The sequence below is a fragment of the Brachyistius frenatus genome, unplaced genomic scaffold (assembly GCF_029030835.1).
Source record: "Brachyistius frenatus isolate BFR_SWC_R1_liver_20210118 unplaced genomic scaffold, ASM2903083v1 Contig_49, whole genome shotgun sequence".
NCBI lineage: Eukaryota > Metazoa > Chordata > Actinopteri > Embiotocidae > Brachyistius > Brachyistius frenatus.
Window position 1 is genome coordinate 2729775 of NW_027210648.1, and position 23789 is coordinate 2753563.

Here is a 23789-nt window from a genome sequence, read left to right on the forward strand (position 1 = left end):
CTGTAAAAAAGGCATTTAGAAGTGGAGAGAGAAAACGTCTGGTGTGGATTAATGGGAAGTCGTGGAGGTTGAGTGTTAGAGCAGTTCGTCTGCTTTGCTTCACCACACTGGTTAGTGCTGTTTCAGGGTTTATAAACCTGCTGAGGAGGCTGAGAAAAACCTGAGCAACCAAACAGACAACTTCATCCATTTCCTCCCGGGGAGCCAATCCTAGTGCAAAGGTCAACCTCTAATACAGCGAAAGGTTCTGTTTCAACACTTACCAGTTAAATCCAAGCCCTTGCAAAGAAAACAGCATTTGATAAATCGTGATATTCGACGTCTTAAATCTGACTGTAGGAAAACAGGTCTTCGGGTACACTACGTGGCGATGAGGGAGTTGATTGTTCATTACAATAACAGGGTTAAAAATGCTAGATCACAATATTTCTCCAAACTTACCTCTGCCCATCAACATAACCCAAGGTTTTTATTCAGCACTGTTGACCGGCTTTTAAATCTAACTCCTCCCGGTGCCTCTGCTGAAAGAGATGCTGACTGTGAAAAGTTTTATCTTATTTTATTGATAAAGTTGAGTCAATCAGAGCCACTATTATCCCTGTTATCCCTGTTATCCATTTTTAACAGTCCCCTATCCACCGGCTGTGTCCCAGACTATTTCAAAGTTGCTTGTGTGCAACCTCTTTTAAAAAAAACAAAAACAGGCCAAGATACCAATCTCCCGCAGAACTACAGGCTGATCTCCAAGTTGCTTTTTATCTGAACATTTTTTGAAAAATAAGTATGCAAGTTTTTGCTTTTAGCAGTGGAAAACAATAACACTTTTGGAAAATTTCCAGTCCGTCTTCCGAAAACACCAAAGCACTGAAACTGTCCTTCTGAGGGTCACCAATGACCTTTTAATGGCTAAATCCTTGTTCTTTTAGACCTCAGTTCAGCTTTCGACAGTCAACCACTGTATTCTGTTCGACAGACTGAAGCACTGGGTTGGAATATCTGGCACAGTACTAAAATGCTTCACCTCATATCTGACCAACGGGAGGTTCTGCATGTCAATTAATAATTTTAGGTCGTCTTTTTCCCCTGTAAAATATGGGGTCCACCAGGGGTCCGTTTTGGGACCTATTTTATTTTTTGGACAAGTTATACGCAAACACGGGGCTTCCCTCCACTGTTATGCTGATTTTTTTAAATTTTATTTCACTTTATTAATCCCCGAGGGGAAATTTCATCACTACAGCAGGGGGGCTCTCAGGGGGGAGCTGCTGCAACAGGCTGCCACTAGCGCAGGGCCAGGTAACCTGACGTGCATGTTTTTGGATGATGGGAGGAAGCCGGAGAACCCGGAGAGAACCCACGCAAGCACAGGGAGAACATGCAAACTCCGCACAGAAAGGCCCAGATTCAAACCCAGAACCTTTTTGCTGTGAGGCGACAATGCTAACCACTGCACCACCGTGCCGCCCCAAGTGATGACACTCAAATGTACCTGTCCGTCAGTGGCTCTGATCCTGGCATGCTGAGTTCTCTACACGACTGCCTTGATGACGTGAAAAGCCGGATGTCACAAAATGTTCTACAACTCAACTCAAGCAAATCAGAGATTCTTGTAATTAATCCGCCACACTTAACCAAACAAATCCACCCATCTGCTGGCCTGCTTGTAGAATACATTACACCTGTTGTAAAAAATCTATACAAATAAAGTTTATTATTATATCTGAAATTCATTAAATTATCAAACCATTTGAAACTTTAGGTACATTTAATTAAAAAAAGACCCTTGGGCTGCCACTGAACCCCGTTGTCATTTTTATGCCACATAATGTAGAAATAATGTATTTAACAAACAAACAAAAAAAGCCAAATTGTTGCATTTTGTGGCGCTATAGCAGGCACTTATCCTAAACTTAGTAAGTATTTATGGATATAAAATGTAATGCTGCCTGGACACTTGTCCTCACATTTTACATAATGCAGATGCTCCCAGGTCAGTGGTTCTCAACCTTCTGGCCCTTTAAAGCAAAGCAGCATCTTATCACAACCTGTGAACTATGAAAGAGTCATCAGAAAGTGATGTTTTGTTTTTCAGGTTGTTTCTTTTTGAACAAAAGAGGCCTTAAGAGTTAAAATCATAAAACATGTCACAACCAAAAATATCAGACAATGAGGAATTTTTTACAATAAAAAAATAGATAAATAGGTTTTACTGAACATGAAAATCTGTAATCTTTAAAGCAACCAAAGGTCTTCAGACAAATGTAGTGAAGTAAAAAGTAGGCTACGATATTTGGCTTTAAGGTGTCTTGGGAGTAGAAATACAAAATTGCATAAAAAGTATAAATAACTCAGAATTGTACTTTCTCTCAACTGTGCTTTGAGCTAAATGCTGAAGATAACACGTTAACCTCACCATACTAATACTAAGTTCAGCAGTGATCATGTTTACCATTGTCACCAGTTTAGTTTAGCATGCTCGGTTGCTAACATTTGCTAAACAGAGGAGGAAAAAGAGGAAACGAGTACCTCTGGCCACGCCCCATCCGTGACGTCTCACCAGGTGAGCTGTTATTGACAGCTGAGATACCTGCCATGCGGAGGCGTGTGCAGACCTGCGGTGTGTTTGTGTTTACAGCCGCAGAGCGGTACGGCAGTCTCACACTTCCGCCCTCTGTGGGTCAGCGTTACATCCCCATGCAACATGCCAGTGGGCTCTTTAAGAGGAGAGACTCTCCGCATCTGCTGATCTGTCAGCCGGCGCGGTGCCGCCCGCCCTCCCTCCCCGCACGTCCTGCTGCACCTCGGGGTGCCCGCCAGACCCCCCGGCGTAGGCAAACTCCGGGTGGACGCACCTGAAGTAGTCAGCAGATCGTACGCTGTGGATGATCGATAATCCGACCTAAAATGCGCCGGGCCCACCGTCCTCGCCATCCCGGGCTGTGCAGGTGTAAAAGGTAACCGGACGGAGCTGCTGGGGGAGGCACGCGGCCACGCTTCATCACCGGATCGCATCATACATGTTTTATGTGTCGGTTACAGACATGGTGTTTCCTAATGCTCAGGGACGGGCAGCTTCTTCTGGTACACGTCTTCGATTTAAATTTTAGTCACGGTGTTTCCTCTGGTTGCTGGTTCGGCCGGTTCAGCTGGTTGGGCGTTTGGAGGAAGCAGCAGCAGCAGTCTGATCAAGTAAGTGAGAGATAAACAGGACGACACCTCACATCACTGAGCCACTCTGAAGCTGGACTAGAAACTAAAGTTTTCTGCACATTCATCCTTACAAATCCCCAAATCTCATCTAAATTCACTTCTTGTTGTAGCTTTATTATTTTACTAATTTTGCTTTTAATTGTTTTTCCCTTTTTAATATCATTTTTATCTAAGTATCTTACCCATACATGAATCTGATATATGACAAAATATGTAAACAACACATATTGTATACATGTCCATTCATGTCTCACACATGGATATGAGTATAAATGGGATATACATGTCACACATATGGCATATATACCAGATATGATTGAATTATGGCAAAAATGTCTGGTCTAAAATAAGTCACATATATATATACACACATTTCTAATAAATATTAGTACAACTGTAAATGTGTGTTATACGTGCCTAGAATCTTTTGTTTACTTTTTTTTACTGGCTATATTGTAAATAAAGCTTCTACCTTTAAGTTAAAATAAAGGTTGAATGAATCAATTGAAACAAACCAGAGTACACAATAGCTGCCTGTGTATTTTTAGCTTAATACAATAACAGCATCCAGATATAGAAGCATAATGTAATCATCAGTTCTAAATGTGTGTTCACTAAGGGAGTGCAGACGCCGGAGCGCAGCATGTCCTCCGTGGTGGCGTCCGGACTGAGTGAGCCGAGCCTGGCAGCGCTGCCCATGGAGAGCTGGATGTCTCACCTGCCATGTGCTCTGTGGGACACCCCCTTGTACCACCTGGCCATCCCAGGTAGGCTGCGATATCGCAGCACATGGTCGTGTTGATGAAGGTGGTGAAGTAGTGTGGATGGTGTGTGTGTGTGTGGTTTTAGTGTAACCCACAACACAGTGCCATTTAGGGCTCAGCGGAATGCAACTAAACAAAACACATGCAAATGGGGGAAAATGCAGGCAAATGATCAGCAGCAGTCTGACAACATGTGAAGCAAAAACTAGAAGTTAAACACAGGACACGTACACAGCATAACAAAAAGTACTGTCAACACGGCTAAACACAGACTTCTGCAATTGAATTCCTGTTTGTTATGCTGCGTATGTGTTCTTTAGTTGCATGTCGATCTCTCAGGGCCACCACAGCTATTCCATATTATAGTCCTATGTCTAATGATGGTTAAGTGTATTATCTTTGCCCCATTCAGGGAGCCACAATGCAATAACCTACTGTCTGGATATGAACGACAGATCACCCGTTGACCTCACGCAGCCAGACATGCTTCAAAAGTTGGACAAATATATGAAACCCCTTATTCGCCCCTTTGTGTACAAGTGGGCAATAACCCAGGTAATGAGTCATCAAGACATTTCCACTTGTTGTTTGACCTCGTGATTTTTTTGTATCTTTTTTTTTTTTTTTTTTGTGAAATTTAAAGCTAGACCTGAATTCTGCACCCTGTGTCTCACAGGAGTACACTATAAAGCAGCAGCTGGACTGCGGGGTCCGATACTGCGACCTGAGGATTGCCCACAGGCCCAACGACAGCTCCACTGACCTCTACTTCTACCATGGCGTTTACACCACCCTCACTGTGGAGGTGAAGTCATGACTAGCAGACACAAATGATGTTACCGCAGTAAAATTTAGGCTCGCAATGTTGATGCTCATTTGCATCTAGAGCCAAGACTAAAACAAAACACAGTAAAACAATAACTCAGGAAACACTGACATTAAATCCTCCTGAAAAATACTTTAATTTCACCCGTTATTATTATTTTGTCCAACAAAGCACTCTGAAGTCAACATTATGTTTGTAATTTTGTTTTTTTTAAGATTAATGAAGCAGAATTTTACTCTTAAAGAGATCCCATGTACCTTTTTACCGACTAGTGTAGCTACAAGTGACGATGGTGAATTATAGTGTAATACTTGCGTATGCATTAAGTTAGTGAGCTCACTCAATAGGAGTGATGACTGTAATGCTTTCTATCACTAGCCACTATAAGCTACTGCTACATACCAGGCTGTATCAGCTAAACCACCCATTAATGTGTTAGGGAGATTTTTCTCTGTAACAAATGAATTATATAGTCTCACTTTAAGCAGATACAAAGAGGAACTCGTACATTATCTGGCTGTATTCTTCTGGGACAGGAACATCACACTGTTTTCAGTTTAACATCCAATGTATCAGATGCTCTGGCAATTTTTCCACTCAGGACTTAATCTGATTGTTGTAAATCTTTCTGCATGGCTCTGGAGGGCACGCGTGCAGCTTAATTCCAAGAGAATGCATATTAAAGGTTTTGCTTCTTGCATAGCAATGCTATTTAGCAACCAAAATGACCCTATTTGTAACATTACAAGGAAATCCATGCACCTCACTGTAGTAAATTTAAAAGTCTTTCAGGCTGTTCGTGTGATCAATACGATGTATTTCATTGACCTCTGCTCTCCTGCATAGAGCTGCAATGTGGTGGATAAAAAAAAAAAAAAATCCAAATGCATCCAAACCAGCTTTGTTACAGATTTGACACAGTTTCCCACCATGTTGTGAATGTGAATGTTACAAGTTCACTGTGTGCTGTAATCTCTTAAAATACGTCTCCGTCTTGTAAACGGTGTCTTGTGTTCCTCTGGCAGACAGTTCTGATGGAGATCAGAGAGTGGCTGGATGCTCATCCCAGAGAGGTGGTCATCCTCTCCTTCAGCCACTTCCTCGGCCTCAGCCAGGAGCTCCACATGCTGCTGCTCACAACCATACGCAACGTATTCACCTCCAAACTCTGTGACAAAGCGGTACGGCTGGGCTTCCTGTTCTGTACGAGAATTTAGAGCTGAAGATGGTTTACATTTTTCCAATGTTTAGCCTTGAGTATTTAGTTCATGTGGGCCGCAGTGCTTCCTTGTTGTACAGTAATTTTCACACAAATAACATAAGAAATGTCACATAACGTGCGTTACCACGGTTAAATATGTTATGTAAGTGACTTGCTTTCGTTAATTAAAAGCTTTCTCAAGGACTCAAATACTGGTCTGCCAGGTGAAAGTCCGGTGTTTGTTCCATCCAGCCAAGCCTGACCTGATCCTATTTGGACTTTATCACTCATTGTGCTTCGTCACATGACCTCCTCCTCTGACCCTGCTCATACATGCGTCTGATTTTCACGCCTAGACGATGGCAAAACGTGACACTGACACAGTAAGCTGTCCCATAGTGGACTGACGGGTATATTGCACACTATGGTGTGCTACCGGGCTGCTCTGTTGCCCTGGGTGACACGTTCACTGTAGGTTTATTTGAACTCAATCCCACATACACCATCCTGCGGTTGTAAATACTCGCTAGAGCCCCAAATCTGTATTAGTCCGCAGCTCAAAATAGTCCCCAACAAATGCAGTGTTTACTCCTGTTTGAGTAATCTTTGATTAAACCAGCTGTTGAAACCATATACATGCGACTTCTTTTACATAGATTTACATCTTCACTCATAAATAATGAGTTTGTGGCTTGCAGAGTAGAGAGTGAAAGTACTTTGAGACAGATTAACACATTACTGGTTCTGTCTTTTCATGGGATTTGTTGTTTATCAGAAGAAAAAAAAGATATATATATATCCATAAATAAAAATATCAAAAATCTCAACACAGAATGAAACTAAGGCCTTTATTTTGTTGATTCCAGGAAGCGCTAACCCTCCGAAGACTGTGGGCTTTAGGCCACCAAGTGATTGTGTCCTATGAACACAATATTGCCAGCTGCCACAGTGAGCTGTGGCCACATATTCCTTACTGGTGGGCAAACAAATGCAAAGCTGAGTCTCTCATCGAGGAGTTTGAAGACAGGAAACAACACGGCAGACCAGGTATACATCAACAACTTATAATGTCAAACACAGCCAGAGAATAAAATGTGTTTATCACTCGTTCAATTACTGTAATATTTGTGTGTATTTTCTGTTTTTCAGGAGGATTCTTTGTCACAGGAATTAACCTGACAGAGGACCTGAAATACATCTGCACTCATCCAACAGAGTCGCTGAAGGACCTGGTGATGTCCACGTATCCGACGCTGCTCGGCTGGGTCAAAGAGCAGACGCCCGGCTCCAAAGTGGGCTCCCTCAACATCATCGCCGGGGACTTTGTCACAGAGAGCCACTTTGTACCAACTGTCGTTACACTGAACCAGAAACTCCTGAAATGGTCCTCATGACTTTTCAACAACGAGCATGATTCTCCAAAACAATGTGAATTACAGCATGAAAAACACACAAGCTTGATTTGTTAAGAGTGACGGAGACATATTTAAGTACTTGAATTATTCTTTTAAATATCAATGCACTTGCTGGAGGCAGCGACATGTGACTTTTTGATACTTTGACCTGCACTTGTTTGATTACGTTCAGTTCACTATTTATGCAATGTATTGTATCAGTTTTCACGAGTCAGCAAGGCGGACAGTTTTGTTACGCTGACCAAAGCAATAACGATCCAACTAATCTAACCTTAATGTAGGCATTTTAGATGAGTAAGCACAAACAATGTATTCAATGAGCACATATGACTGTACCGTAGGATACACTTTTGTAATTATAATATGGGCTGTGAATTCAAGATGTAGCTAAGCTGTATCACCTACAATACACATATTTAACCATAGAGAATGTAGAGGAACTTGTGCAGAATGCATGGAAAATTTAATTGCATGAACCCAACTTTGATTGTCTGACTTAGAATCGACTTTAGCCAATAGGTTCGGCCTTAATTAAAATAATGCTGCACCGCTGTGCCTGTGGAGAAATGCTTTTCCAATAAACATGAGCATTTTTAAAACAGTGATCTCATTTTATTTGTTCAGACAGATTAATATTAACATGTTTCTACTTCAGAAAAAGCACAGAGAGTAAGTGTAGCATGTTAGGATTTTTGTTTCCTTTGAAAACACCTGCACTGTAGTCACAGTTTGAACTGACCGAGGCATTTGCTTCACATGCAGTAACCACGTGTTCTTGGCCACAGGGAATGTCAAACCATGGGGTCCTAAAAGTGCCACAGAGTGGAGAAAAGCTTTTATTTTTCCTTGCTGCTTGTGTTCCTTTTAATGCTTTTTTTTCCCCTGCAGTTGTTTTTATTACATAACCTGTGTGAGACATTGCTTTTGTGGGAGCAGCTCAGTCCAATCCAGGTCCATCATAAAAGGACAATGTGATGAAACACAGGGATATTAACCTTGAAGCTACAAATAATAGTCGCTTGTCACTTTTTCAAAATAAAAATATAATGGTTATCTTCAGATAAAGGCTGACTGTCTGAGATGTAAAACATTTTACAGCACAAGGAAAATTCCAATTGGTAGATAACAACAATATCTTTGGTATGAAAGTTGTGTGTGCCAATGAAAAATTATAGACTTTTACTGTGTCCATTTGAATTAAATTGCTCAATTAAAAATTATGTTTAGCCTATATGTTATGAAAAGAATCATAAAATATGTCTCTGTTTCATCATTATTTTTAAAAGACAAATTATAAAAAAGGTAAATCAGTCATAAATATGTTTTATCCTATTATGGGTCTTCTATTTTATGGTTAGGTTCAGGTTTGACTGTTTTTGTTCTTTGATCGCTTTAATTTAAAAAAAAAAAATGAAGTTGACCCAGCAGCATAAATCTTTCTGATTGGTCAGTGACTCCCCACTGCTGCTGCTTAAAAATGATTTTATTTCATTATGCTGGTATTCATTGGAGGTTGCGTTTATAAGGATTAATAGATAAAGGTTAAAAAGTTATATTTCTTCCATTTACCTCAGCGTTTCCTGTCACATTCTATCACATTGATTTGTTTTTTGTAAATGTAAATTTTCTCTATAATTTAAAGCCACAGAGTAACAGGAGCTCTAACAGGGCTGGCAGTTGTTTCCAGTGTTGTTAACAAAGGTAAAATGTGCATTTCTCATCAGGCAGTCACTCCTAGTGCCCTCCAACAGTCTGTTGAGAGATGAAAACTTTATGTTTTTACTACCTGAGGTATTTGAATTAGAGATCAAACACAACTGAGTCTAAATTAGGGTCTGACTTTTAGTTTTTATTGCACTGTTTATATCCACATACATTTTAAGAGACATTAATGCTGAGTCCCTTTTTCAGATTTGCAAAAGTAAGTTAACAGATGAATGTTAAGGAAAGTAAAAGTGATAAAGTCTAACATTTGGGTGCAGAGAGCATCGATGCAGTGCTGGGATCAAGTCTGGAACCGACTAACAAAACTAAATGTTTTGTCTCTTCTTTGTCAAAACTTTTTGTGGCCTTTAAAGCATTTTTGTCATTGCCATGCTCATGTCCTCTCACTCTTGAGCTGTTTTATGTCATATGATTAGTTCTCTGGTCTTCAGAGTCCTGGGCAGTGAGTTACACCTGTCAATCCCATAATATAAGTCTAAGGAGAAAGAAACTAGAAAGTAAGTACTGTAATTGTTCCAGTGGCGGTGTTGTATTTTTGTTTTTCTACATCCATTTGGCTTATTTTGGTCAAAAAACAGATATGTACTTCACACCAACATTTCTCCTCTTAATTTGCTCATTTAAAAAAAAAAAAAACAGCCTGAGTAATTTATATAATAGTTCCAGAACAAAATATATAGATAAAAGAAGATAAAAAATATATATATCATTAATGACTAGTAAACCTCATACAGAAACATTTTCAACAGTTTGTTGAGTACAGACATTATTCAGTCACAAAACAACAGGAAGTTAAAAATAGTTTTAGGGTTACAAGCTCCGCCTCCATGCTGCTACGTCATTGCGATGACACCGAGGTAAAGGTGTTCGTGTGCTAAACTAGTGTAAATAATATGTGTTTAAATACGCATAACACACAGAAATGCAGGGAGTTTAATTCTCCTAAAGTACCCCGTCCCAGCGGCTACATGTGAGCCAGCTGTGTATCCGTCAGTCAATACAGAAGAAACCAGGAAATTATAAGGCTCCACCCCCTCTCTTCCCCTCCCCCCGCCCCCCCGCTGCTGCCCCTGCACTGTGGTCGGTCATTTAAAGGAATCTGATGAAGGAGGGGAAAAACATCCATCATATGATGACAGGCTTCAACAGGCTTGTCACGTCTACAGTTCAGACGTGGTTTCGGTGAGTCTCCTGCGGGTCCGCCGGGGCGACATGGATCACAGCTGCCGGGACTGGATGTCAGCTTTACCCGAGGAGCTGTGGGACGTTTCTCTGACGAGCCTGGCCATCCCTGGTACATCCAATACTTCCCTTAAACACAGTTTGTACTGTCATTTATGCTCATTAAAACTAGAAATATTAACTGATCCACTGATTTGAAACGGATTATGTTTTTTCAATTGGTAATCACCTAATGTTCATGTAACTTAACAACAAAAACATCACTGGTGTCAACCTTTAAAATGTGGGCTTCGTTTTGTGGTGTAAAGTAACTAAGTAGGCTATATTTACTCAAGTAGACCACTGTACTTATGAATAATACTTGAAGCTACTGTACAGCTGCTACTTTGATTTTGATTGATACAAACAAAACATACTGTATTATCAGCATATATAATATGATGACTCATAAATTAAAGGCCCTCCGTGTATAAGGTGTTTGAAGCGATGATGGGATTTATATAGCAAGAAGGATTAAGTTGTAACTCATCTGACTCAAAACTAAAAGGACATCTTCTGAAAAAATTACCGGGACTTACAAAATATTATCTCCTGTGAAAGATTTTATTTAAATCACCTTTTATCTAAAAAGACTTTTACTTTTACTTTTGATACTTTAAGTATACTTCTTTACTTTTACTGGAGGAGGTTTTCAAATGCAGGTCTTTTACATGTAATGAAGTATTTTTACACTGTGGTATTGTTGCTTAAAAAAGGATTTCAGTACTCCTAACATCACATGCTTCATTTATTCAGGAGGTCTCAGGACAAAACAATCACCATCCCACAGCGACCACTCCAGTGATGAAAACAATCCAATGTTATTAAAAATGACAGTCGTAGAACCTGAAGTAAAGAAAGAGTGCACAAGTGTTTAGTAAGCAGTTTGTTATCCTCTGAAGGTTTAATGTGTCTGTTCATCCAGGGAGCCACGATGCCATGAGTTACTGTCTGGACATTAACTCGCCCCTGGTCAGATCTGAATCAGACTTTTTCCGCCTCCTGGATGGACTTTGCTGCTGCTTCACAAGGCCTGCCATTTTTAAATGGGCTACCACACAGGTAGGTGGTGTTATAGTGTAAAGTACAGGAACAACCGGACAGCTTGTGCTGATCATTATGTCAAAGTGGTCAGAGTGCAGCTTACTGGTGGTTTCTAGAGTTTTGCAGAGCCTTCAGCTTCCAGGCCCCTCTCCTGTGAAACCAGCTCCCAGTTTGGGTTCAAACACTTTCTCTACTTTTAATTTTAGGCTAAAAATTTTATTTAAAAAAAAAAGTATAATCAGGGCTAACTCACATAACCCTGAACCATCCCTTAGTTATTCTCACTTTAGCTGTCCAAGCATTTGTGTGCCACTATTGTTTGCTATTTCAACATTTCCTTAACATTAATATTTTAATGTGTGTCTATTATTTTATCCCCTGTAATTGGGACTATGTTCCATTGTGATTTTGCACTGTAAATATAAATTGACATCACCTGATTGTCGAGCAGTTTGATCTGTGAGATGGTCCAAAGTTTGAAGAGACACGTCTTGTGTTTGTTCATCTCAGATCTTGTATTGACTGGAAACAGCTGCCGGCTGTTGACGAGTGAAGTTGAAGTGAACTGAAACAGGTCGGAGTTTTTGAACCGTAAATCCAAAACAATGAGAAGAAACGCACAAAACCACTCCGTAGAGATTAGAGGAACTGCCATGTCGGGGATGGTTTATTTTAGGTTCCTCATTATGAGTGACAGCTTTCACACGAGTAGTTACTACAACAATTGATTATTATTGTACTTATCTATAATTCTATTCTCTATAATTGTTTTACTGGCCCCATGAACCCAACCCATGTTCATTGTATTGTATTTTATTTTGTGTGTTGTACGGTATTGATTGTACTGTCTGTCTATGCTGTCCTTTTCTCTCTCCGCCCTCCTCTCATCCCAACCGGTCGAGGCAGAACCTCTGAGCCTGGTTCTGTCGGAGGTTTCTTCCTGTTAAGAGGGAGTTTTTCCTTCCAGCTGTTGTTCATGTGGGAACTGTTCAGTTGTTGGGCTCCTCTCTATAATGTTGTAAGAACTTCTCCAGCTGTCTCAGGTTTGAAGAGTGCCTTCTCCAGCCTGCATGTTTCTGCTCTTTCTATAGATGTTTAACAGGATTCAGACCAGAACTCATAGACAACCACTTCAAAATAGTCCAATGTTGTAGCCACCCTGGGGGGACTTCAGTCATTGTCCTGTTGGAGAACCATGACCTGAACCTGTGACTGAGACAGAGCTTGTTAACACAAGGCAGCACATTTCGCTGCAGGATGCCTTGATAGTATTAAGATGTAATGGTGGTCTCGAGGCACCCTGTGTCAGACGCGGCAAAGAGGTCCCAAAACATAAATGACACATATTTCTATGAGCTGTTAACAGTACCAACAAATGTTTCTGACTGTATGTGATTTGGCGCTATATAAATAAATAAATAAATAAATAATCTCCGAGAGGGAACATTATGTATTTAATTGTCATATAACATACTGACAGTTGTTGTCTCTTCCTTCAGGACAAAAGTGTCGAGGAGCAGCTTTCGATGGGGATTCGCTTCTTTGATCTGCGCGTTGCTCACAAACCCAACGACTCATCCAGGAACCTGTACTTCACACACGTCATATACACACATATAACAGTGTTGGTGAGTTTAATTTACTTTTATTAAATAACTCAGTTTTGGCTTTCATAGTGTGCTCATATTAAATATTCCTCCTTTACAGGAGACCCTGGAGTCTATTGCCACCTGGCTGAAGTCTCACCCAAAGGAGGTTGTCATCCTCGCCTGCAGCCACTTTGAGGGACTGGACGACAGATGTCACGAATCGTTCATTTTCTCCGTGAAGAAGCTGTTCGGGATCAAACTGTGTCCCCGCATGGTTAGTTTTCTTTCGCAGGTGATGCGCGGTATTAAAAACAACACAGCAGCCTGATGGCATCTAACCATCCCTCCACAGGAATCGGTCCTGACCTTGCGGAGTCTGTGGGCATCCGGTTACCAGGTCATCCTGTCCTACGACTCCCAGATTGCAGCGAGACACAAGGAGCTGTGGCCCGCCATCCCGTACTGGTGGGCCAACAAGCGCACAGCAGAAGGAGTGATCAGCTACTTGGACTGGAACAAAGCCATGGGACGTCCAGGTGAGTTCGACCAGGGAGTGCAGGGATTAGGTTTGAAACATGAAAGCATATCAAGTGTATTTTTAAGTTAACAGTCTGGTTTATTTGTCCCCAGAGAGTTTCTTCGTCTCCGGTCTGAACCTGACAGCTGATAAAAGTTACATCACCAAGAACCCGAAAGAATCCCTGCGGACGCTGACCTACAGCAACTGGGAGAGTCTGAGAAAATGGCTGGAGGAGCAGATGCCTGGATCGGACCCCTGGAGCCTCAACATCATTGCGGGAGACTTCGTGGGGCCCCTCCCACTCTGCTCTCTGGTGATCGCACTGAACCGAAAACTGCGGCGGAAGAATCCCAGCCAGATGAACAATTATTACCCGTGATTTTACACGTAAAGTGATTCTCAAAACAACCACATCGTACCTCATCAGCTTCTTTCATTTGATACAAATCAGCATTTTCTGATTTTCTTGCATTCAATTAAGGTGTTTGGTTTTACTTCAAATCATTCTGTATGTTTTGTCTTTACCTCTCTTATGTGCAATCAGTGTATGTTTACAAGAAAATGTCTTATTCTTTTACGACTTTGTACTTTCAGATATTTTACAGTAAACAAACAGTCTGTTCTTAAGCTGTCTGTGTCACAGTCTCTGATCATTATCCGCTTCTGTCGTCGTGCAGCAGGATGGATCCCTCCCCTCCCTCCTCTGTTATCTGCCTCCGAACAGTTTCATGTAGCGCCCATGAGCGGCGGCGCTGATGATGACCTTGACGACAGCAGAGCCTTCATCTGCATTCACCTGCACGTCCTGAACGGTGGCTTCTTTATACAGCCAACTGTGGAGGAGGTTACACGTTTACTCTGTCTGCTCTTTTATTATATATAAGAACAATAATAACATGTAGACAGGGAACAGATCTCACCTCAGCTGAGGAGTGCTCAGATTAACTTTGAGATCTAAAATCCGTTTCCCTGTCGACTTCACGACCTCCTCTTCCAGAGCCGTCTGCAGCTCGTCGAGGCCTCGCTCCTGCAGGGCAGATATGGGGAGAGCACCGGGATCTGCAGACTCATAACTGACACACACACACACACACACACACACACACACACACACACACACACACACACACACACACACACACACACACACACACACACACACACACACACACACATTCTGGGTTTAATGTGTGAAACGACAATTTACACTCAAGAATAAAGTCACAAGGAAACTTCTTAACAGCAAGTAGCGACTTTACAGTGGCCCCGTGTTCAGTCGATTTTTATGGGTTAACCCTGCTGTGGAGCAGGACCAATCAGGCTGGGCAGCAGTTGGGGTTGGCCCACTGTATATTGTGGCAGGAGTGTGCCAGTGGGAAAGATTTCTAAGTCTAAAAAAATTAAGTGCAGCATGAAAAGCACACACGTTCTTTTTTTTCACCAAGGAATACACTTGGTGTTATTTTTCACAACGAGAGGTCAGCGAGAGGTTTTCTCTTACTTGTCGATGAGGTCAGTTTTGTTGTGGACCTCGATCATGGAGCTCACCAGCCTGTCGGGGATCTGCAGGTTCTTCAGGACGTTCAGCACGTTCACCTTCTGATTTACCGTCTCTGGATGACTGATGTCTCTGACGTGAACCAACAGATCCTGGAAGGACGACAAAGACGAGCACCGAGTCAGCAAATCTACTCCCAGACATACCTAAAAAATATTTTTTCATCAGTAGATATGATCAGCTGGAACATATCTGCACTTCTGCAACATATGAGATCTGTTCTTTTTTTTTTATATATATATATAATTATAAGGGTCCATATTGTAAATTACTCTATTCTGTACACATTACATCTATTGTATGTCTGTTGCCCTGGGAGACGGATTCCTCTTCTGTTGCTCTTCTGGAGAATCCTGACGTTTTTACCTGTTAAAGTTTGTTTCATCCAGTTTGAAGCTTTAAGGACGAAGATAGTTTTATACAGACTGTAAAATCCCTCTGAGGAAAATGTGTGATAAAAACCTGACTTGGCTACATACAGAGTGCTTAATATCTTCCAGGGTGGCAGAGAAGGAGTCGATGAGCCGGTGGGGCAGCTGGGACAGAAAGCCGATGGTGTCCACGTACAGAACGGTCATGCGGCTGGGCAGCTGGCCCGCGTGCACGGTGACGTCCAGGGTCGCGAAAAGCTGGTTCCTGGGCTGGAGGCTGACGTCGCCGGTCAGAGCTTTGATCAGAGTCGTTTTCCCTGGACAGACGGAGGCAAAAAACAACAAAAACAGCATCGTAAATTTCATAAAGTTAAAGACTTCAACACTGCGAGATCAAAACTCTGCACACTGGACCCAGTCTCTCACCACAGTTGGTGTATCCCAACACGGAGATGACGGGGAACTCCCTGTGTTTACGCTGAGATCGCAGAAGGTTCCTCTTTCTCCGAAGTTTTTCCAGCGCTGAGCGGATCTTCATCTCTCGCTCCTTCAGCAGCCTCTGCTGCACCTCGTACAGTGTCTCACCTGCAGGGACCAATCAGAGTTATGGATCTTGTCTCCAGCAGGGCAGATCAAGCACGCGTGTTTGATTACCTGAGCCGCCGATGTACCTCGCTCCTCCGCCCTGCTGGTCCAAGTTTGACATTTCATTTTTCAGACGAGATCTGAGATGACATTTCAAGTGTGGTTAAATACAAACAATAAGGCGTCATGACATCAGATGAAGACTTTTTACGACCTCTGTTAGCTGGCAGTGTAACAAAAACAAAGTCACAAAATGAAAAAGTATTTGAATGATGGGAAGTTTCAGGCAGTCACCTTAACAGAGGAATCTCTGCCAGCGAGATCTGTAACTTGGCCTCTTTGGTTCTGGCGTTGCAGCGGAAAATGTGGAGGACTACCGAGTATCTGTCGAAGACTTTCACCCCCCAGGTTTCTTCAAACTCCCTCTAAATACATTAAAAAAAAAAAAAAAAAAAGGAACCATCAGTGCATGAAGCCTTACATACACCACAGCCAGAGATCTGTTTTCAGACGAGCTCACCTCAGACAAAGGAGACAGACGCTCAACATTCACAAACACAGCAGTGATTCCTGCTGTTTGTCTGATTCTCTCTGAAGGGAAAAAAAAAAGCAGAGATGATTACTATTAATACATTCAAAAAATATAGAAACGCAACACTTACGTCTTCACTTCAGGAGTTGAAGTAAAAGATCTGAGACTTTTTTTATGGACACAAAAAGCTTATTTCTCCTAAATGTTGTTGACAAGTTAGAATCCATGTTAGTGAGCACATCATCTTTGCCAAGATAATCAATCCACCTGACAGATGTGGCACATCCAGATGCTAAATAAATGCATGACTGATGCACCTTGAACTCGTCTCAATAAAAGGCCTTTGAAATGTGTAATTTTAGTTTGAATGAATTTCCACATATGGGTACTGATGTGCATCTTGTGCTGCTGTCTGTCTCGGCCCGGACTCCCTTGAAAAATAGATATTTAATAAATAAAGCTTAAAACGTGTGTTTGTGGAGGGGTGTAGGGACAGTCAGTATTTGCCTCATGCAGTGCTCCTTGACATGGAGTTGATCAGGTTGGTTATTGTGTGCTGGTCCTCTCCTCTTCAATGGTTGTGCCACGTTGCTGGATATTAGCAAGAATTGGAAGATGCTGCAGTACACGCCGATCCAGAGCATCCCAAACATTTTCAATGGGTGACATGTCTGGTGAGTCTCCAAGCTGGGAACTGGGATGTTTTCAGCTTCCAGGAGTTCTGTATAAATCCTTGCAAAATCAGGCCTCATCAGCATTATCATGCTGCGATGGTGACGGATGAATGGCACGACAACGGGCCTTAGGAAACCACTCTCCCACACAGCTGCATGCACGCTGCCTACCATCTGCCCACTGCAGTGTAACCCCAGAGTCATCTGTGAAGAGAAACACTTCTCAAAGTGCCAGACGCCATCGAGAGCTTTTGCCAACTCAGCAGCGGATGTGGCGTTCCTGGGCTGAAGTGGCTGCATGTGGTGTGTAACCATGTTGAGGCGGGTTGGATGCACTGCCAAAGTCTTATGCAGAGAAATGAACGTTCAGTTTATGAACAACAGCTGTGGTGGATATTCCTGCAGTCAGCATGACGACTGCACGCTCTCCCAAAACCTGTGACATCTGTGGCTTTGTGTCGTGTGATGAACTACATATTTTAGAGATGCCTTTTATGCAATAATCATGCAGTTTAATCAGTATCTCGATGTGTCAGGTGGATGGATTATCTTGGCAAAGGTGAAGTGCTCACTAACACCAATTTTAACTAAATTTGTGTACAACATTAAACGAATACAACTTTCATGTGTATAAAAGAAGTTTTAGATTTAGTTTTACTTCCATTCGTGGAAAATGTGAGTAAAAACAAAAACGTTGAGTTTTTTTGTTTTTTTTTGCTGAGTGTGCATGCATGTTGGCTCGATGCACAGATTCCCAGGTGGATGCTGGGAGCGGATCTTACCTGTGAGAGACTGGAAGTTGCCTTTTCCAAATATCCTCTTCTTCTCTGGTGTCTTGGTGGACAGGATGATCTTGTCCACCACTCTCCAGTTGTCCAAAGTGTTCACAAGCCCCACAGCCTCGGCCATCATGAGCTCAGCTGCAAATGTGACAGTTGAAAATGTGAAATGATGACCTTAGGAGTGATCAGCAGTCTGATTTATGTGTGCTTGTGTTGTTACCGGTGGTCAGATGCTGCTTCCTGCTTCCCCACTTCACATCAGGGTGGACAATGAACACCCTGTGCTGTCCCTCTCCGATGCCTTCAGGGATCTGCTGCTGGAACAGCTCCTCCACCTCACTGTCCTCCAGGAAATCTTCATCATCATCATCACCCTCCTCCTCCTCCTCTGTGAATCCGCTGCTGCTGCCGCTGAGGTCGTCTGTGCTCTTGAAGCTGCACGCAGACAGTCCAAACGCCCTGGACTGGAGGGTGGGTGCTGCTCTCTGCCAGGGTGGTCGGGAAGTGTTGACTGCAGCTGCATGCTGGGAGGTGCGGATCCGTCTGCAGGAGGACGGGGCTGCACCCTGACGGCTCTTCGCGCAGGGTCGCTGCAGCAGCGGGAACCATGAATGGAGCCTCCTCAGGGTGGTCATGTTGCCTCAGGAAGCTCTCTTCATAGTGCCATCAGGTCTGGAGTTAGATCTCACAAAGTCACAGGACAGTATTCATGCCGCAAGTGACAGTGAGCCGCTGCAGCTCACCCACGAGCACTGTTTACGTCCTCTGCTTCTTCTTACCTCCAGAAAGGTCACAAACCAACCAGGAGAGCTCACGCGGAAATATGGCTGTTAAACTGTCATAATTATTACTTCACTCAGTAAATATAACAAAAGTTTCATAGTGGCTATATAGTCTGAAAAACACAGCATAGTACATGTGCCACTGTCAACGCGCTGCTGTGTTTTTAGTTTGCCCGACTCTACTCCTTCTCCCTGAAGTTGGACTTGCAGGCAGTACTTCCTCCCATGCTGTCGACTATTTCTATCTCCAACCAAACGTTTCGAGCTACACTTGCTTGTATGCCACATAAATCAAATTTAGCACTGATCGGGATTCGTCTTTGCCACGTAATAACTCGCGAGGTAGTATTGTTAAAACCACATTGAGAGGAAGACACTTCCTGGAAAGCAAAGATCAGGGCTAAAACAGATGAGGTAATATGACTGTTTACGTCATTTCCTTTCATAAACAGTTCACGGTTTTTAACGTTTTAATTTTGGAAAATTTGAATCATACACGAAAACAATTAGTACAAGAAGATTTGGATTTCTTATAAAACACATTTATAATACAAAAATACAAGTTTAGAAAAGATTGAAGGTCTGACGGTTTGCTCCGGCCCCTGGTGGAAAACCAGCTTACTGAACATTTGGGGTTTAATGTCATTTTCAGAATACATTTTTGATTTGTTGATATCTTTATTGTAGTTGCGCCATTCTTACTGTTGCTCAGCCACCTTCATAGCAAACATATTGTCATACTTTTGTGTAATTATATTTCAGATTATTTTGGAAGTTACTGTTCATTTAAATGTTATTCCAGCTTCACTATGCACGGATATAATAAAGCTCTCTAATGAACTGGTGTCCAATCAGAGTGCAGAAATAGATCTGAATATCGCACTGTTAAAAAGTCAAAGGTAGAATGAATCAGAGCCCTACAGATATTTTAACGTCATTTTAAAAGGTTCAAACAACTTTCTGAGAAAATAAAGATAGTTTATGATCATACAACTGAAAAAAAGTATTCATTATTTAACTAAAGAAAGTAGAGTATACATGTCTCATAAGTGTGAACTTTTTTTTAACCATTAATTTTAGGCTACCATTAATAGCCTACTAAGTGTTTTGGAAAGATGGCCAATTGTTTTGGAAATACTTAAAATGATATGATTATATTTATGCATTTCTGTAACTATTTTTGCCAGGTAAATATTTGTCCAATATTTGTGTCCTGCTTTAAAAACACCATGTTCACTAGCCTACTGAAAAGTTGTTTTTTTTTTTTTCCATTTCAAACACATCTGCTACACGAAAATCAGCAGCTCATCTATATGATACCAAAAGTGCCACAATTAATACTCAATATTAAACATCTGGTAAAAGACTTAATGACACAATCAAATTCATTTTTTTTTTGTTGGTATTCTTTGGGGGAACTGGGAACATGTATGTTGACGATATTTAAAGTAGGTGTGCCCTACCCTACACATGTGCTGTATGTTTGCTGCGGTGCCATCTCTCTTTAGTGTGTGTGGGTGTGTGCGAGAAGTCAAACAGGTCGGACCGATCTCTGGACTCTGAACCGGCTCTCTGCTCAGACACGGACAAGTCTCGGGTTTTAAAGTTGATTCACGGTATATATATTACTGTTTTAAAATCACGGCGGTATTTTTTTTTTTTTAATCTCATTTAAATCAGAAGATCCGGGATCGACAGACAGAATGCAGGTACGGCAGAACAAGCCGCAGCATGACTGGTAATGAAATCCTTCAGAGTGACGGAAGGTCTGAGTCGGACGAGCAGAGGAGGAAATGAAGTCAGCCGGGCTCATAGACGACGGAGTAATGGACGTGTCTTGGTTTTCTAAGTTTAAGAGTAAAATGTCTTTGAGTAGTTCCTCGGTGTACTGTGCGCTAACGAGCCCTCAGCGGGAGGCACCGGTGGCGCTGTGGCGCGCCGGACTGCTGCTCAGCTTCCTGTGTGCCTGCAACTGTTTGGGTGAGATGACTGTCTGACTGCTCGAGAAGATCACACACAGATAAGTCACATTAAAACTTCCCCATGACTTACATGTGTGTGTTTCTCCTCAGAGGACGGCTGTGTTGTCGGGATAGTCGGACTGCCGGTGTCCCTGCCCTGCTTCTCCCCTGACCTGCTGACCTTTGTGAACTTTTCCATTGAGTGGAGGAGGGAGGATGAAGTGGTGCTCAGGTCGGTGTGGGATGAGGACGGAGATGTGAAGACGTGGAGCGTTAAGAACGCCACAGTGTCCACTGACGCCGCTCTGACTGGAAACTTGTCTTTGGAGCTGCCGGCAGTCGATCCCACGGAGGAGAAAATGTATTTCAGTCTCTTCATCATTTCAAGGGAGAATCACAGCACCCTGCTGTGCGACATGTGCCTCAGGATAGCAGGTCAGTTCCACACACATAGGAAGTCATCAGAAGAGTGTTTAAAGGGACTAACTGCTGTCTTTGATGCTTGTTTGCAGCCAATTTCAGCCCCCCGCTGTTGCAGCGGGAGGAAGTAGCGCAGGGCGATGAGACGACCTTCCTCTGTCACTCCAGCGGCGGGTATCCTCGACCCGCAGTTTACTGGCTCATCAACAACACCGAGGAGCCCCCCGAGGGCTCGGTGAGGACCCTGGCAGCCTCCCTCCCCGGCTCCCACCTCTACAACATCACCAGCCACCTGACGCTCAACATTTCCAAAGACTCCAGCGTGTCGTGCGTCATCGAGAACATGCCCATGAACCAAAACCTGACATCCACAAGCTGTGAGTCGTTCGTCGGTGCTCAAGTCGGGCCTCAAACACACCGGCGGGTCACTAATCTGTGTTTCTCGTTGGTGCTCAGATGGAGTGCAGAGCGGCCCGGTGATAGGCCGGGCGTCAGAGGCCATGTGGATCTTCAGCACGGCTCTCTGTGTGGTGGTTGGACTCATGGTGATAGCCGGGGTGGTGTATCAGATCCACCTGGACCGGATAAGTAAGAGGAAGAAGAAGGAATACCAACAGTCAAAGAGAGGTAGGCACGTCACACACCACGGAGGGATGACGTGACTGACATCAGACAGTACAGGGAGGAAACCTTAAAAAAAAAAAAAAAATCCTGTCATAAATAGTTTGTATTTGTCAATTTATTTCATATAAAATCCAGTAAACAGAATATCCTCAATCAAGTATCAGGTGACCGTCTGCTTTTCAAGCAGCACCTGGTCACCTCAGTACACCTGCCTGCAGGTTTTCAAGGCTACTGATCTAGGTTTTCTCAGTTGCTTCTTTCTTTCCTTGTAATCCATCCTGACATGACGATCTGCTGAGTAAATTAATAGTTCTTTATGACTCATACTACATACAATATCCTGCTCGTTTTGCTTTTCCAACCCATCGCTGTTAAATTAAATATACTGGGAGCGATTAGTGCAGATTTTGTTTCCAATCCAAGGATTCATCAGTTGTTCTGGGAAGTTTGGAGAAAGTAAAGTTCTTCTATTTTACAGGATTATTAGAGGAGAGCTCACAGTGGAAGCTCAAATATCACAGACATAAACACCAAACTTTCTCATGTTAGATTTAGAACATTTCCCGTGTGTCCTTAAAGTTCAAGTTTTATTGAAATCACAATTTGTTTCTCCCTCGTGTATATTTCAGTGTCATGTCATCGTAAGTAAGAAGCTGTTTAAACAAAGCACATTGAACTGTTGATTTAGATATTTTTAGGGCCCTATTGTATTTCGTAAAAATGTTCTTGGTCGTTCTTCTCCTTACGTAAAGCAGGTCAGCTGAACATTAAATAACTGGAACTTTGTGAAGAATAACATTTCCAATATTTTCTGAATAATTAAATAACATTTACTTTGCTTTAAATGAAGCTAATTGAAATACATATTTTCCTTTTCTTTAAGACCATATTTTATATATTTTATTTTATATCCCAGGAAAGGGTCTGAATCGTGTTAAATCAGTTCTGGGTGACGCAACCAGCCAATGAGAACAATGCTATTATTTAGTTAACAACAGTAATGAGTTTTGTTTCAACCTGAAATAACCTTGATCAAGAAAATCTCATTTAGAGATCCCCCATTATAAAACACCCTCAAACCCTGCACTTTACTGCAGCTGGAAAACCTGAACTCCTGTTAAAACTATTCATGTAGGTCTTATGAAGAAAACCTTACAGACCTTAAATATTTCAAGAGCTTTTGTGACCTCTAAAAACATCTGAAAACATATTGCTTTCACTGAAATTATATTTGTCATCAACAGGACACAAAAAAATACGTGCGTACATGGAGGAAGCAGAGGCGATGAAGCTGCAGTCAAAGGAGACAACAGTGTGACATCCAGTTAATAAATCCTCATTAACTGTCACTTTTTTATTTCTAAGCTGTGAGGCAGCAGAGCACTGATATGTAAATATGTATTTGTTGTGATCACCACTTCAATATTCAGTGTGAGTGGGTTTTTAACACAGCATGTAGATGAGAGCCGCATCCTGGGTCAGTTTTATGTTGAGTGGTCACTCTTTATTTCCTCACAGGGAGGAGGTGTTGTATTTCAACATTTAATAAACATTCCCAAACATCTACCTGAGGCTTTTTTATTTCACAGAAACTTTTACAGCTGAGAATTGAAAATGTTTTTTACATTTTAAATATCTGAAGTCACAATGAACAAAATCTTATAAAAAGTGAAATGAACGAAGACCAATTAAATGACAAAATATTTTTTAATTCTCTAGAGATGAATGATTTCAGTATGGACAGATGTACTGTATTTATTAAAACATTTTAGAGCTCCGATGTAGAAAGACTTTTTTATTGATTCATTCATCAGAATGTTCAATTAACAACTGGAAACCATTTAAAGAGGTACATTTTCACATTAAGCTATAACCAGTATATATAAAAGGATTTCACTTCTCATCAATACTTGAATCTCCTTTTGATCAACAAGGTGTTTCGGCACGACACAAAAATCGTAGTTCATAAGTGAGCAGCGTTACAT

General features: G+C 42.0%; 4 protein-coding genes across 6 annotated transcripts; 3 read left to right on the forward strand and 1 right to left on the reverse strand.

The window, feature by feature from the left end:
- Positions 1 to 2618: 2618 nt before the first annotated feature.
- Positions 2619 to 8580, forward strand: LOC138624153 (phosphatidylinositol-specific phospholipase C, X domain containing 1). Of its 2 annotated transcripts, XM_069704120.1 has the most exons (8): positions 2619 to 2954; positions 3040 to 3189; positions 3830 to 3977; positions 4387 to 4529; positions 4651 to 4779; positions 5826 to 5981; positions 6868 to 7048; positions 7151 to 8580. In XM_069704120.1, exons 2-8 carry the CDS (start codon positions 3055 to 3057, stop codon positions 7393 to 7395), a joined length of 1137 nt encoding a protein of 378 aa, XP_069560221.1. In that variant the 5' UTR covers positions 2619 to 2954; positions 3040 to 3054; the 3' UTR covers positions 7396 to 8580. The 2 variants fall into 2 exon arrangements, with proteins under 2 accessions (XP_069560221.1, XP_069560220.1); XM_069704119.1 differs by having other exon boundaries at positions 2619 to 3189.
- Positions 8581 to 10274: 1694 nt separating this feature from the next.
- On the forward strand, positions 10275 to 13894 carry LOC138624155 (phosphatidylinositol specific phospholipase C X domain containing 1). Its single transcript, XM_069704124.1, has 6 exons — positions 10275 to 10435; positions 11288 to 11424; positions 12906 to 13034; positions 13114 to 13269; positions 13348 to 13531; positions 13626 to 13894. The coding sequence occupies exons 1-6, from the start codon at positions 10354 to 10356 to the stop codon at positions 13892 to 13894; spliced, it is 957 nt and encodes a 318-aa protein (XP_069560225.1). The 5' UTR covers positions 10275 to 10353.
- On the reverse strand, positions 12908 to 18950 carry gtpbp6 (GTP binding protein 6 (putative)). 2 transcript variants are annotated; one of them, XM_069704123.1, is made up of 10 exons: positions 18238 to 18950; positions 18018 to 18155; positions 16550 to 16620; positions 16324 to 16454; positions 16099 to 16169; positions 15871 to 16029; positions 15553 to 15761; positions 15017 to 15165; positions 14436 to 14588; positions 12908 to 12992 (listed from the first exon to the last, which is right to left on the reverse strand). In XM_069704123.1, the coding sequence occupies exons 1-10, from the start codon at positions 18650 to 18652 to the stop codon at positions 12965 to 12967; spliced, it is 1524 nt and encodes a 507-aa protein (XP_069560224.1). In that variant the 5' UTR covers positions 18653 to 18950; the 3' UTR covers positions 12908 to 12964. The 2 variants fall into 2 exon arrangements, with proteins under 2 accessions (XP_069560224.1, XP_069560222.1); XM_069704121.1 differs by lacking the exon at positions 12908 to 12992 and adding an exon at positions 14067 to 14348.
- Positions 18951 to 20339: 1389 nt separating this feature from the next.
- LOC138624156 (ICOS ligand-like) lies at positions 20340 to 23370 on the forward strand. Its single transcript, XM_069704125.1, has 5 exons — positions 20340 to 20779; positions 20872 to 21195; positions 21273 to 21557; positions 21637 to 21807; positions 23049 to 23370. The coding sequence occupies exons 1-5, from the start codon at positions 20593 to 20595 to the stop codon at positions 23120 to 23122; spliced, it is 1041 nt and encodes a 346-aa protein (XP_069560226.1). The 5' UTR covers positions 20340 to 20592; the 3' UTR covers positions 23123 to 23370.
- Positions 23371 to 23789: the final 419 nt, after the last annotated feature.